At 36.5% G+C, this 15,336-nt stretch overlaps 1 protein-coding gene across 1 annotated transcript in view; it reads left to right on the forward strand.

Annotated features, from left to right (window-relative positions):
- The window catches only part of fsip1 (fibrous sheath interacting protein 1), a 466,416-nt gene that overhangs the window by 16,569 nt on the left and 434,511 nt on the right, over positions 1-15,336 (forward strand). The window contains exons 3-6 of the mRNA XM_028821434.2: positions 2,814-2,958; positions 5,239-5,417; positions 8,273-8,354; positions 12,921-13,016. Coding sequence (XP_028677267.2) covers positions 2,814-2,958; positions 5,239-5,417; positions 8,273-8,354; positions 12,921-13,016 — 502 coding nt within the window. The remainder of the gene's footprint in view (positions 1-2,813; positions 2,959-5,238; positions 5,418-8,272; positions 8,355-12,920; positions 13,017-15,336) is intronic.

Consider the following 15,336-nt stretch of genomic DNA (forward strand, 5'->3'; position numbering starts at 1 on the left):
CCATCCAGTTTGTTTTTCTATCTGCCGGACTTGCTTCAAGAACCTCATCACGAGAGACCCTGGGGTCGTAATTAATCATACGCACCGAGGATTCACGGCGAGGCTGCTCCATTTTGTCTGGGGAAAATCCAACGACTCATTTTTCGCTAATTCAGTCAACCGCATTCAGGACAGTTTTTTGTTACCGGACTCAAGTTCACATTCATTTCCATATATCATTCAATTTTTGTTATTCGTGTTGATTGTTTACATGTTACAGGGGCAAGGGAGGGTTTTTGTTGTATTTATATTTGGTGGTGTCTTGTTGTTGCTGGGGTGGAGGGATATTTATATTTATATGTTTTCTATTTTTTGCATGTCTTGTTTCATTTAATACATTTAATCCGTTTAATTTTACATCCTGCTTTTGTGTACTTATATTTACACCGTCGATTGTGGGGAAAAGTTTAATTGGTTAGAAGTACGGCTTGATAGTTAGGTTCTTTCTCAGTAAATTATCCAGGCCACAGGTCTTGGAGGTGTAGCTGCCGGCTGGGTAAGGGGTCGGCCGTTACAAACTTGTGGAAGATGTTTCATTCATCATTTCTAGACATGCGTCATAGCCTGACTACACAGTGTTTTTTGAGTACTGTATTATGGTGTTTCTGAGCTGGCATGCAGTGAGATTCTGGATTTCTTAAACTAAATTTGTTAAAAGAAGAAAAATGTATGCAACTGCTATGGCAGATCCAGCATATGGAAGATACATTTAAATTTACTAGGATTACAGGTTACAAAGCCAAATAATGTCCCTGAACTCAAAAAAATTATCCTGTAAAAGTGCTGTTGTTACTTGTTGTGTTTTGCCTAAAAAAGTTCTGTAGCCTTTTTTATTCAGTTGTAATAAAACTTACCCTCCCTTTATATTTTTATAATTAGTAATTGGTAAATAATGGAGAAAGTGGCTGGAATGAAAACCTGTAGCCCAGCAGGAACAGAGTTTGACATCCTTGCTTTAGGGAAATGAAAAAAAAGCTTGCCAATCCAGCTGAATTGCTACAGTATATATTTTCTGATATCTCGTGCCTCAAATGTGCATTTTTTCCTAAGGAATCCTGCATACAGACATTACTATAAGTAATTGAGTGTCCCCCTTAACATCCTGAAATTATAAACATAGTAAACCCCGTTGTTCCCGCCAGTCCTTACTCTTGTATCATGTCCACAGGTTTCCTCATGCAGATCCAGCCATGATGATTCCACATTGGACATCTTTTAGCACCTGCTATTGTGAAGTGATGAATTTGCAACTGCACTTTAAACAATCTGAAACAATTTGAAGTTAGCATGTCAGCAGTACGCATTTAGCTGCTGTTCATGGTTGTCTATTATGCCATATGTGTATGCTGAATTATCTTTTATTAATTTGCAGTAAATTAATTTGACCAGTCACAGTTTAATTTCTTTCTTTTAACTGTAGTCTGAAGGCAGTCTTAGTAGACTGCAACAACATATAAACTGAAACATGGCTGCTATAGACTTGTGAAATCATTTATACCATTGCAACCTTCATGGGCATCCCACACACCTACAGGGAATATTGCCTTTTGTTGGATGTTTTACCCCACTGACACTAGGAGAAGTCTCCCTATTATAAGTTGAAGTGGTTCTGTTTCAGTGTTGGTAGAGCTAGGACCAATTCTTTTATTACCCTTTTCTTCGTCCTATTAGGCTGTCAAGAAGGTGGCAAGACTGGCAGCCTGTCACACCACAGATGCATCTTGGGAGATGTGCATTGCTATGTATCTCCAAGGACCTGTGTTTGAACTAAAATCTGGTCCTGCTGTTTTAACTTTATATTGTACTAGCTGTCACCCGTGGCTCCTCCTGCGTAGTAGTGAAATGGGAAAAACTTTAGAAATCAATAAACAAACAGGTATCACTAGCTAAGCAGAGCCAAGGTACATTTCAACAAGTGGCAAGAGGTACACCAGCTTGAACAGTGGCTGGTGCGTGAGTGAGGGGGGCCTTGCCCGGCTCCCTCCTCCTGATGTTGCACCCAACCAAAGGCCCACAGTCTCGGTCTCGGATTATCACGAATAAATCACTGCCGCATGCAAACTATGATACTTAGCGCAATGAGAGAAATCGCAAAATCAACCGGAATGTTCAAATAAATTATAGAAAAAAACCCAATCTAAATCCGTTAAGTAGTTCTTTCATGACGATTGGACAGACAGACATTAGAGAGAGAGGTATATTTATGCAGCTGAAGGACATGATTTTTTTTCTTCTTTCTGAACTAGAAATTGAAGGAAGTAAAATAAAGGGAGAGAGGGATGAGCTGCAGTCGATAGGGTAAGGAGTGCCAACATTTAATGATGGCTTTAACCGAAAGGAAGTGCAGTTTGTATGAAACAGAGTTCCTTTACCTGGGCTTCCCATGCACTGTGTAACAGGAGTTAGGGAAACTGCAGACGACCCAAGGCACCTTCTTGACTGGTGTCAGTTCATATAACAATTTTAAGTATGCTTTGATTTCACCCCAAATTTTGATTGTATCATCCAAGGCTCCACACATGCATTACAATTACATGCAAAGTCCTGCATAGATAAACAATAAAACATATCGTAGGTACCATATCATACTCACTTTCAGGGATTCCACATCTGCCTGAATGATCTAGATTATAAGTTACTTAAATTAGTTATTGGAAAATGGGGACGACATCATGGTCCATCCTGGCATTGTTGAAGAAGTCTATTAATGAGCCTTTGTTTTTAAAGTTTGCAAACTCCAGCAGTAAGTACATTTGACAGTCTCTTTCTTGCAGAATGGGTCTGTTGAACTGGAGGATGTCTGTACTTCCCCTGAATCATCAGACTCCGAGAAAAGTGGGCAAATGTGCAAAACTGGAGGAACATTTACACCTCATAAGCATGATTTGGCACAAGCGCAAATTCTGCAGCCAACAACAGGTAGGTGAAATAATCCTATTCAGAGAATCGCATTCCAGTAAATGACTGCCTCACCTCCCAAAATCAGGCTGAAAGCCATGTCCTTACATAATTGAAATATGTAAAGAAAGATCAGAAAAGCAACAGGATGGTTCCATGCAAATGGTAAGTGGTGCTCATATTGATGATGATGATAATAATAATAATAATACTGTAGATACTTACATTTTAAGCTCTCCCATGGATAAGTCGGGGCTTGATTTTTACCATATAATTTCCCATATTTTATAATGTCAGTCGTATAAGTTGAATGTGGAAAACTCGCGCTATTGATCCAAGAGATTATTATATGCTAAGGCCCACCTGAGAGAGTAACCACGGAGCACACTACCTTTTTTTTTTTTTTTTCTATGTATTGTGCCAAAGTGACCACACGGTAATACCCAAACTATTCCAAAGCGATGTTTGCACTGTACACCTTTATCATAAGAATATCCCTTATCAATGATGGAACGTTTTATCAGAAGAAAATATGAATCTGGTTTTAAATTAAACGTTGTTGAAGTGGCAAAAGAAATTGGTAACTACGCTGCTGCAACAAAATTCGATGTGTCTGAGAAGCTGGTGAGAGATTGTAGGAAGCAAGAAGATGATGGGGGGGGGAGAATAAGTTTCATATTTTTGAACAGGAGTAGATAGATAGATAGATAGATACTTTATTAATCCCAATGAGTCGGGGTCTGATTTTTATGATCGATTTTTCAGGTTTCAAGACCCAACTTATACACAAGTAAATACAGTAATAATAATACATTTTATAATAGTGCTGCTAATGGGAGTTCAGCAATGGTTTGAACAAGAGTTACATTTCTTGTAATAAAAACCATGGAGTAGCTTTCTTAAGATGTGGTTCCATTGCTATTATTGGCTGGGGGTGTGTTGCATTACTATGGGAACTACCCATTATGATCATGTCATAGATTGATGCATTCTTTATTTAGCTGTAAAGGGAAATTCATGTGCATCAGAAGAAACATAAGGCAGAGTGCAGAAGAGTTAAAAACAAAAATCAATTACTACGTAATATCAAGACCCACAAATTCACATCACAATAACCATAATAATATAAAGAAATACCCAGCTATGTGTGTGTGCCAGTTATAACTTGCTGGGGTGAAGATGGAGGATAACGGGTGACGTGAATAAAGTGGATGAACTCATCTGAAGCTGAATCCTCCAAAAACAAATTGCCTTGTTGCACAGCATTATTAGGACAACGCAAAGTAGCAAAATAAATTCTTTTGTGATACTGTTACCCATTTCCCACATGAAAAATCATAGTATGTACTGTTCTCATTCCCACATTTCTCTCTTTTTTTTTCTCATTAGTATTCTGGTGAAGGGTGATAATTTCATCCTAGGATTATTTTGAGGAGCTCAATGCTACGTAGTGGCTCCTTGAGGAATCAAAGGCCTGAGCTCTGTACAGCCTTTACAGACATGGACTAATTTTGTTGGTACTTCTGCTTTGCTTTCTCTGCTCCATGTTCAGTGTGGGACACAGGGTGACCACTTTTCTCCATGTAAAATCGACTGAATGACTCATTACATGATTGTGGACTTTGTGACACTAAACAGAAAACGGTTTGAAAACTCCCTGTAATCCAATTATTTAATATCTTTTATAAGGGCACCATCAAATGTGTCCGGGCCATTTTAGAATATCTTTGTGGAATAAGCAATACTTAATCTCTTTTCACACTTGTTTTGTTTGACGCAATGACATTTCAAAGCATACAGTATACAGGAGACAATTGCATTTCATTTCATCAGATTTCGGGAGATATACAGCACTTTTTCAATGAGCTTTTGGGTACCAACAAATTTGTCCTATCTATATGGAGAGCTTACTGCTTCCTGGTAGCCCAGGTTTTTTAACAGCATCCTGTGGAACAGTGCTCATCTGACAGAAACAAGTTTTCTGTTCCTGTCTCTCCTTCACTCTCTCTCACCTTTTAATGGGTATTTTCTCCATCTTGAGTTTATCCTTCAGTCAGTGTTGCCACTTTTCTTGTCAGCCAAATGATAATCCGGTCTTGAATACTTTGTAGTATAGATATGAGTTTACATGCTGAGATTATATGATTGGCTTACCATGTAGTGAGCTGTTTTACCCTGTCAGAGCAGCAATTGCCGTCAGAGTTGAAGAATTAATGAAGCTTTGAACTTGCATAATGTGGAAAGTGTCATTACTCTTAAATAATCTTTTTATTTCTGTTCTGCCTTTTTCCCCCCTTAAAGCAGATGCTGTGGATGCTGCAAAAGGAAATGCGAGTGACCGGACTGAAGACCCAGAACTTTTCAAAGCAATCGAGAAGATGAAAAGGCTTGATAAAATCCTTGCTTCCGCAGTCCTAAAAGAAAAAGAAGTAAAACGGCAGGGGAATGAGCTGAGAGTGAAACTCTGGGATGAGCTGCAGGTAAAATGTTTTAGAATTCCAGACATGGATTTATATATGCAAATGTTATGAATCTTGTTCTTTTTTTATAATGCCATGTTGGTTTGTGGTCATTCATTTCATGAAGATTCTGACAGTTTTTATGGAATCCATTTGTATTACTCACTGTTTTTCAATGGATTTATTTATTTTTTTATATTCATGTTTCATTCATTATTTTCCTTGACCTCATTTTTGGATAACACTACACATTTTGTCATTTGTGTCCGGTATAAATATGTAAGTGACCAATAGTTCTGGCGTCTCTTGGTGGATTTTGCTTTTGGAAAAATCGAATTCTTTGTAAGCAATAGTTAATTTCTTTTCAAGTAGGCCTATTGTCAAAACCAAAGGAACCTGACATTTGTTTGTTTGTTTTGCACTTCAGTTATTTTCATTTTGATCCTCTTTTGACTCTCTGGGTATGATTCCAGCCTGGCTTTGACTTCATTGTCTCCTCTTTTCTGCTGCTCACAATAATGTGCAGGCTGCATGATGTGAGTACTTATTGGGCACCCTCAATAGGGTAAAACAAACGCTGAAGGCAAATGGTGAGAATAAAGTGTCTGTTATGTGGCTCATAACCCAAAAGTAATTCATTAGTATACTGCAACACTTCTGTTTTTCTCCCTAAGTTTGCAAGTAGAGCACAGGTAGACTGGCAAGCAAACAGAATGTGCTGGTGGGTATTCAGAGAGCTATACTAGTTTCTAGCCCACCCAGATGGAGAAACTTAATAAATGCTTTAACTGCATTTTATCAGCAGTTTATCATGGGAAGGTTTGGGGGTGACTTCTCCTTAAATATAAACCCCTCATCGCGATGTACAGACTATTTCCCGTATGTTGTCTTCTCAACCGTTATGCTTTATTTCTGCTTTCACGCATGGGAAGGAAACCCAGCCTACATTTACAATGCACTTTCTCCCGGGACTACAGGCTCATTTCACCCAGGATTAACTGCTACTGTGACACTTCTTCCTCTATAAAAGATATTTCCTTTTTTATAATCTATCCCCAGATTGACAGAATAGAGTAGCAAGGCAAGCAGTGGAGCAAGTTTTGAAATTTTATTCAGACATTTTAATCATTAATATTACTTAATATGGGAAATGCGGAAACAAGTGTGACAATTACACTTTACAACCTGAATGTTTACAACCTGTCATAGATTGCACTTAATAAAGCATTCAATGTGCAACAGCGTTCAGGCAGTTCTCCGCTCTTTTAATTGTGCTGCTGTAGCTCAGTTGACGAAAGGCTGGGAGATCTCCTAGTGACTGTGTTCTTCCTGCTGATCATCTTATTGTCTGAAATTATAAAGCTAGTCTGAAGAGTTTCAATTCCTTAAATGGTTCACTTGTTTCCTTTCATGTAATTATTATTGTGAGCTGTTTGGGTCCAAACTGTGATTCTGATGTTGAAATATGGCATTTGTCACCATTTGATGTTTGTGCAACTAAGCAGCCCACGCTGTGCAAGCAGTTTTGCTCATTCAGCCAATTCAAGCCAGACCTTAACTTTTAACAAAACATATCCCAAGTTCTCACTGTGTCAGTGCATAAGTTAAAAAGTCTAAAAAAACGTTTGTTGAGAAAGGTTAAATCTGTATGACCTACTTAATACAGGCTTATCTTAGTACTTTTGAAATCTTAAAGTTGAAAAGAAAGATAATTACACAAATGTTATTAGTAATACTACTACATAAAATCACATTCCGCTATAGCTGGTTTGCCCCCTGTTTATTTTTTTCCCTCTTTTTCTCATCCTCCTCCGATGGCTGCTTTTCCTCCATTGACAAAGGTGGATTTCAGCTTCCATTCCAGGATGGACCATTTTTCCCTTCACCGAGTCTGTTCCATTTTAATAGTTAGGCAATCTGAGGTTACTTCTAAAAAGTGGGATTGTCACCTAGAGGGCCCAGCCCACAGTACACTTTGAACACTGGATCTACCCTTCATGTGTTTGGCATTCAGTTGTGCGTGTCGCATCAGCTGAATTGCAAGACCCAAACATTTGTCACATGCATCAAGCAGTGAAGGTAGAAAGAGACTGGCTTGTGGACAGGAGCAATTTTTTTTTTTTTTTTTGGTTGAATCACTATGCAAATTACAACTAAGAGGTTGGAAAGGTGGATCTCTGTTGTCATAATGGAGGCCTTATTTTTTCATTTTTTGTACATCCTTATAATGATCACTGTGTGGCCAGCTTTTGGGACCCTAGCTACACATCCACACTTTTGCCCTCAAAGCGGATCCATGTACTTGAACAAGATACTGTATTAAGAGGCTGGCTTCAGATTTAAAAAGAAAGGAAAGATTATCCTGTGCTGACTTAGGTTTCTCTCTTATTTCTGTTTCTGTATCCATAGTTTCCAGCTCTTTGAGAAGGTTTCAGAAAGAGGGCAGATGAAAAGTGCATGCCCGAGTAAGACAACTTGTGTTTGATAGTTGTAAGTGGTAATACTACGAGCATTTGTAGTCTAGGGAACGCTAACTCCAGTTAGTTATGGCACTTTGATTTGGGTTAAAATATGTGCTGTTGTGGAAAGTGAATTTCAGGACAGGATTTTCAGCATGTCCTCCAAGCTTGGAATAGTCAAAGCTACATTGGTTTGTTTTATATATAGTGCAAACTATGTCTCATTGTTGTTGTTTTTTTTTTTAAATCTGTATTGTGTAGTTTATCTATTTGTTTCTCTGCATCTTTCACATTGTCTGTCCTATCTCTCTGTGCTTTTAAGAGATTGCAGCAAGAATGAATCTATGTGGATTTTTAGTTTTTGTGTTTTTTTTTTTTTTTTCTTCTCTAATTTTGTACACCTGGGATTGTTTGCAGAGTTCGAAATCTGAGGATAATCCAGAATGCCATGAAGAGAGTGAAAATACCAGAAAGTTTTTAGCTTTGACACCTGCCAGCAGTAAGTTGTATTTTACTCTTGTTATTCCAAAGCATCCACTAGACCATCTGCTTACAGGTGTGAAGATATTACAGACAAGCTAACGTTTTACCTCTTCTTCATCCTAACCACTTAAGCCTTGTCCATTCACAATTCCTTAATTGACTTTATTCTTGCTTTGTTTAATGTCATAATTTCCCAATAACCGGCATACTGTACCCTACCCTGAACATTTTCTGTAAAAGTTGATTTCCCACCAGTGTGGATCATCTTTACAAGACCCCTTTGAACCCTGCTCCTGCCAACAAACCTATTAATATTAATTGTCTTTTTATCCTGGCATTATTATTGTTATTGGCATATTTAAGCCGACTTCTGTTGTCTCCTGCTACAATACTGTATAGCAAAATTAGGCCTTTCCTTGTGAATCTAGCCAAAGGCTAATCTGGGGCCTAGTGTTCAAAATTATTCTGTTCCCCCACGTCCTAGTCCTCCCCAAACTGTAGGCTTTGGACCACACATTTACAAAAAAGGGAAAAGCCTAGAATCTTTTAAAAATCTTTGGTACCAAAAGTGAATTAAGACTGTGGTTCTCTAAAATTTTTTTAAAGGAGAAACGTATAATTTCAAAATACTTAACAAAGCAAAAGGGATGCAACCCAGAACAAACAAACAAGTCCAGTCCAAATGCTGATAAGACCTAGAAGGTCCAATAAGTACTTACTAAATAAAGAAGGTTTCACAAACAACACTCAGTGTTGATCTGAAGAACCTGGCCCTTCACATAAAGGAGACAGGACACATAACTAAATATGCTACAAAATTTAGTAGAAGATACTCTAACTAGACTGTAATATTAAGCCAAGTTGATATTCATCAATTGTTGGAGTGTTTTTAATAGGGCAAAACCGAAACTCGTACTCAATTGTTAACGTGAACATTTTACCTAAGCCACTGTGTCTTACATTAATTATTTCAAGTACAGTTCAGAAGGTTGTTTACCGAAACATTTTATTGTTAAATAAGAATGGGTTCTACATGCTATCAGTTGACGCTTGTGCAGCCATAATGCTGCAGTGGGAAGTTGCCATTGCATGCAAAACTTGATATGATATACAAAATTATGTGATCAACAAGGTGACAAAAAGAACAAACTCAGTCAGTAAAATCACATTTCAAATATACTTTATTTGCTACAGCATTACTCATGTTCTCATTGTCAGGAACTTCTATAGATTAAATTCATATTAATTCTTTTTGGATCATTTTGATCACTTTTTGTATATGTCCCTTTATTTATGTAAAGTTCAGGCACAAACTAGAAGTGGAAACACTGACATTATGCACTGATGCATACACGGCAGTACATGGCAGAACCAGTTGCTTTCCTTGCAGCAGCTGCAATTACACAGGTGATGTCATAATAATGCAATGGTCAAAATGCAAAAAATATGAGAACAAATAAAATGAATTCTGCTGGTTACTCACTTGGGTTACATTCACCTAACAACTTAATTCTGATTTTTTTTTTCTTCACTGTGTGACATATGTCTGATCTTTCAGAGAAGTGTGAATAGCTAAAAACACGGGGGATCGATTCTTTTCAGATTGGATTTAGACCACTTTTATATGTGGTACTGAACCCAACAAAATATATACAACTTGAATCTAACTTGTGTTGTTAATGTACACTAGTTTAATCTCCTGTATATGAGGCCTTTGTTGTTTCTTTGTGCTGAAAATCAGAATAGATTACTGTACCAATACAGCATGCCATTGAAAATAAAGTGAAATGGTAGATTTAATAAAAATTTAGTATGACTGTTGCCTTCCTATGAAGCCCAATTGCCTCAAGTTTTCTGAAGTATATGGACACCTCACGCAATTTTTTTCTTTTTTTTTTCTTTCTCTCTGAGGGAGAGAGAGAGCAGTGATGGTTATGCTTAATGCAGTGTTTCATTTTCTATTTCTCTTACTTTCCATTATTGTTTCTTTCTTCCTGGCAACCTCTTGATAGCTGGCCACCACAACATTTTATTATATCAGCACATTTTAAGTGAGGCAATAAGAAAGGGAAAAAAAATCATAACAAATAACACTTGCATTCTAAAAAAATGTTTAATGATTTTATAATCTAAAATGTAAAATGAGTAATACATTAAAAATAGCTTGCCTTAATGCTAGAAATATGAAATATAAAACAAGTAAGTTGCAGATGTATGTAGTGGAGCATAATTATAATATTATAGAAATAAAAGAAACCTGGCTAAATTAAAAAGATGAGGATGAGCATAACATAGAAAGATACACATTTTAGGAAGTATTGACAGAAAAGAAAAGGATGTGGGGTTGCTGTTTATAACAAAGAATTTAAATGCAAGTCCTTTTCAGTTGGATCATGAGCCCCATCATAGTGAGGACATCTAGCTTCATCTGAAAAGCATTAGGGAAAGAGATCTTATTTTAAGAGTGTATGTTAGACAGTAATTTCAATGCACATCCTTTTTATTAATATTAAAAAGGCAAGTGTACAGGAGGATATTATAGTCATGGGTGACTTTACCCAAATATTAACTGGGATAATTTGCAAATATCACAGTACAAGTTTTTATAAGTAATAACGGACTGTTTTTTAGCACAGTATGTTAAAGCACCAATGCAGGTAGACGCCTGTCTAGATTTACTGTTTTGTAATAATTTGGATAGAATTGAGGGTATAGAGGTGATTGAACCACTAGGATCAAGTGACCATAATATAATACAATTCTCAGATGCAAAGATTAAAACTTATGTTTAACTTTGGTAGGTCAGATTTTGAGAAGATGCTGCAAAGTCTAAGGAGGATAGACTTGGATAAGCTTTTAAATGTGGAGGTAGTCGTAAAGGAGTGGAGTAGGTTTAAGAGTGTTTTACATATAATGCAGGACAGGTACATCACAAAAATTGGAATGAGTAAGAAATAAAAAAACTCTGAAGTAGGCTAATAAAGAGTTGAAGAAGCAGCAAAGGAAAAAACAGCTGTATAAGGTTTAACAACTCCAATGTGAATCCCAGGACATATGAGAACATGAGGGCAATTGCTAAGAAGGATATTAGAGAGTCTAAAGGCAGTTAGAGAGGAATATAGCAGATAAGGTATAAGATGACCCAAAGAGATTTCAGTACTATGGTAGTAAAACAAGATCAAGGAGGATATGAAGTGCATCAGGAATACTAAAGGGGAGTTTAAAAAAAAATGCATACAGTGAAATAGCACATGCTCTGAACTTACATTTATCTGAGATCTTCACATGAGTGGAAGCAGATGATCTCCCATTGGTAAAAGGGACTAATAAGGAGATACTGAGTGATTTGGAAATTGTTGAAGAATTCTGCTGTTCAGAATAAATAGGATGAAATCAAGCAATCACCAGGACCAGGTAATATTTATACTCAAGTTCTTAAGGAGGTTAGCAAGTACATATATAGTTTTACTGAACTGTCAGCATGGGAGTTCAGGGTGTTCTTTGTAGACCGGTGCAAAATCGGCTGAGACACAGAGTTCCTTGCACCATAACCCTCTACTTCCTATCAGAATTGGCTGATTTTAAGAGTAGTATCCAGCAGGGGTCAGTACTAGCGCGGTATTTTTAATATATATAAATGATTTGGATAAGAATATTGCTAACATGCTGGTTAAGTTTGCAGGTGATACCAAGCTAGGTAGATTGGTAGATCATCTAGAATCTGTTAAATCATTGCAGAGGGACTTGGACAGAATACAGTCTTGGTCGGATTTGTGGCAGATGAAATTTAATGTCGGTCAATGTAAAGTATTACACATGGGAAGTAAACATGTTAGGTTTGAATACACAATGAGAGGTCTGAATATTGAAAGTATGCCTTATGTGAAGGATTTAGGAGTCAGTGTTCAGAAGCCATTAAGAAGGGTAGCAGAATGTGAGGTAATATAACACCCTGATGTGTGGAGTAGAAGTCCAAAGAGGTTATGATGAAGCTTTATAACGCAGTGGAGAGGCCTCATCTGGAGTACTGCATACAGTTTTGGTCTCCAGGCTACTATAAGGATATAGCAGCACTGAAAAAAGTCCAGAGAAGAGCGAGTAGGCTGATTCCAGGACTGTAAGGGAGTAATTATGATGAAAGATGAAAAAAGCTGAGCCTTTTCAGTTTAAGTAAAACATTAAGAGGTGATATAATTGAAGTGTTTAAAATTATGAAGGGAACAGTCTTGATCCACTGGACTAATTATTATTTTAAAATGATTTATCAAAAACATGGGTAAACAATTGAAAACTTGTTAACGGTAGTATGGTAGACAGTAGGACTTGAGGGACTTTCAAAACTTGATGTTTTTTTAGAAGCATTAAGTGGATAGCACTGGCGAGCTTTGTTGGACTTAATGGCCTGTTCTCATCTAGATTGTTCTAATGTACTAAGAAGTACATTCTACTGAAGATCATGTTATGTTTTCAGTTCATGTTTTAATGTTAAAGGTGATGATGTGTAGCAATAGGTGTGTTGGAATGCTGTTGAATGTAGTAAAGTTTAAAAGAATTAAAGTAAAATTCTTTTTTGTTTATACAGATTTCTCCATTGAGGACTCCACCATTGTCCATGTTTTTGAGACTCAACTCGCTGATGAAGAATTTGACCAGTGTTTTAGCAAGCCAGTGCAACAAGGTACATTTCTTAGTACAGCTTGGTTCTGGTATTGAAATCTTTTATATTTTACAGTAAATTTGGTACTTTGGAGTTTTTTTTATGTCTTCAACTTGCTGTTAATAATTCCATACTTTAATTTGTAGGTTCTCTGGCAACTCGGCCCATCTCTAGTATTTATAGTATTCTTTGTTGAAACAAAGATTTGTTGGCCTTTTAATTATATAAGACTGCAAGTGATTAATTAGAGAAATAAATATTCACAGTTTTGGCATGTACAAAATGATTTTCTTCATGGCTTGGATAGCCAACATAGGCATGGATTGTGAACACACAGAGAAGCAGTACACAATGGTGCAATGTTCTACAACATCATTTAATGATGTTAGATTGTGTCTGTGACCCAAAACTTATCAAATAAGAATGCCACCATGTGATCAGTGTCACTTAGTTATTTTCCTCTTCCTGAGTCATGATTAGGCTTTCTGTTGGAGTTGAGATCGATTGATGTCCCAGTGGAGCAAGTATTGATGATATCCACAGACTCCAATTACAAGGGTTTTCCTCTTGTTTATTTTTAGCAATAAGATGATTATACATCCCCTTACGTGGATTCAGCAGTTTATTTATACAGTGAAATCTGGCATTTCTGATTAAATAACATGCAGCCACCAAAAATGGAATAAGACAACCATTTGAATTTAGGAATACATTTTAAGTTTAGTTAACAATCATATAACACATTAAATTTTTTGGCTGCTTTAGCCTTCATCATCACATTGCTATGAAAATTAATAAAATAGCCAGTTGGGCTGCTACTTTCAGTAGTTACTCCTAACAATTGGACTTATGTTGTTCAAGTCTAAAAACATTCACTAAGTATAATTTTTTTTCCCTTGAGTTTTTTTTTCTTTCTGAGTATGCTTTCACTTATGAGCCCAGTGTATCGTATATTAGTTGCATATATAATATGAAGAATGCAATTTAAACAAAATACATAATGCTGAAAAACGAGAGAAATGATATGTAATCTATTTTAAAAAAATGCACATACATTCCATCCAGGGTATTTTAAGTCCAAATTCTAACTGTCCCAGGGTCATCCATTTTCTGAAAAGAGTAATTCTGTAGACACATCTTGACATTTTTCTTTGGGTAGAAGGTGGCTGAAAACAGATTCCATTAAACGTGAATGTGTATCTACTCCACTGCAGACAAAGTGCCTCCACAAATGGAGAGAAGAGAAGTAGAATGGCAAATCAAAAAAATTAGTTTGCTTTTTCATTAATTGCAATATTCGAGTAACAGATTCAAAAGCAGCTCTAAAAACATTAAGCTCAAATAACAAGTGCCAAGTCTTCATTTACCATCCTAGACCAATGGGGCTTCTCTAATAGCATCAAGAAAACATTTGTTTCATGTTTTCATACAAAGGATGGAGATTAAAGTGATTTACAACCTGTCAATGAAGTAGCTACAGGGAAAAGAAAAAGAAATTTAAAACTAGATAAGAATAATAATGCATGAATAGTATACAAAAATAAATAATGCACTCTTTCATAAGTTAGCTATATAATTAAGAGAAATAGAATCCTTAAATGTAGAATTTTTCTAAGTGTCTAACAACATAATATTAATCTGTACATCTGACAGTATCATAAAGATGTTTCTATTTTCTAATAGCAAAAATGTGGGTGAAACAATGCAGACGTATAAATTGCCAGAGAAGAGCAGACTGTTGACGTCATTGGTCTAGTATTGGGCTGGTGGATGAAAGACTCATTTGAATCCAGCTAACCCTGCTACCTGCAGGCTTCTGCATAAGTAGACCCCAAAAATAGGGAGGTAGCATTAAAAGTTCAAAAATACAAAGAATTCCCAAAAGATGTCAAAATATCTCGCAAGGGAGAGCGAGAACTGTAAAAACTCTTGCTTTTATAGACAGGTCAAAATTAGAAAACTTTATAAGTGAAGCTTTATTAACAGAAATAGAAAAATAAGGGAAATTAATCAAATAGAGCAAAAAAAGATTTTTTTGAAAGGCAGTCCTTCGTGGCCAAGTTCCTATGTGGAATCTGATGTCAAAAATCCAAAGACAGAGTAGAACATGTCAGATAAACCAGAAATTAAACAAACAGTGCTTACATAAAGACTCTTAAACAAGATGAACCACTACTAATATCCTTTTCACCAATGCCATATATAGCCAGGTGGAAGTCTCGGTAGTGGTGACGTTAGTGGTGCCACCCACAGAACATAAGAAATGGATGTACATTTAAAGGGACAAAATACTAACATGTAATAGACAAGTCTAGTAAAAGATAACATCAACGAAATAACG

The sequence above is a fragment of the Erpetoichthys calabaricus genome, chromosome 16 (assembly GCF_900747795.2).
Source record: "Erpetoichthys calabaricus chromosome 16, fErpCal1.3, whole genome shotgun sequence".
Classification (NCBI taxonomy): Eukaryota; Metazoa; Chordata; class Cladistia; order Polypteriformes; family Polypteridae; genus Erpetoichthys; species Erpetoichthys calabaricus.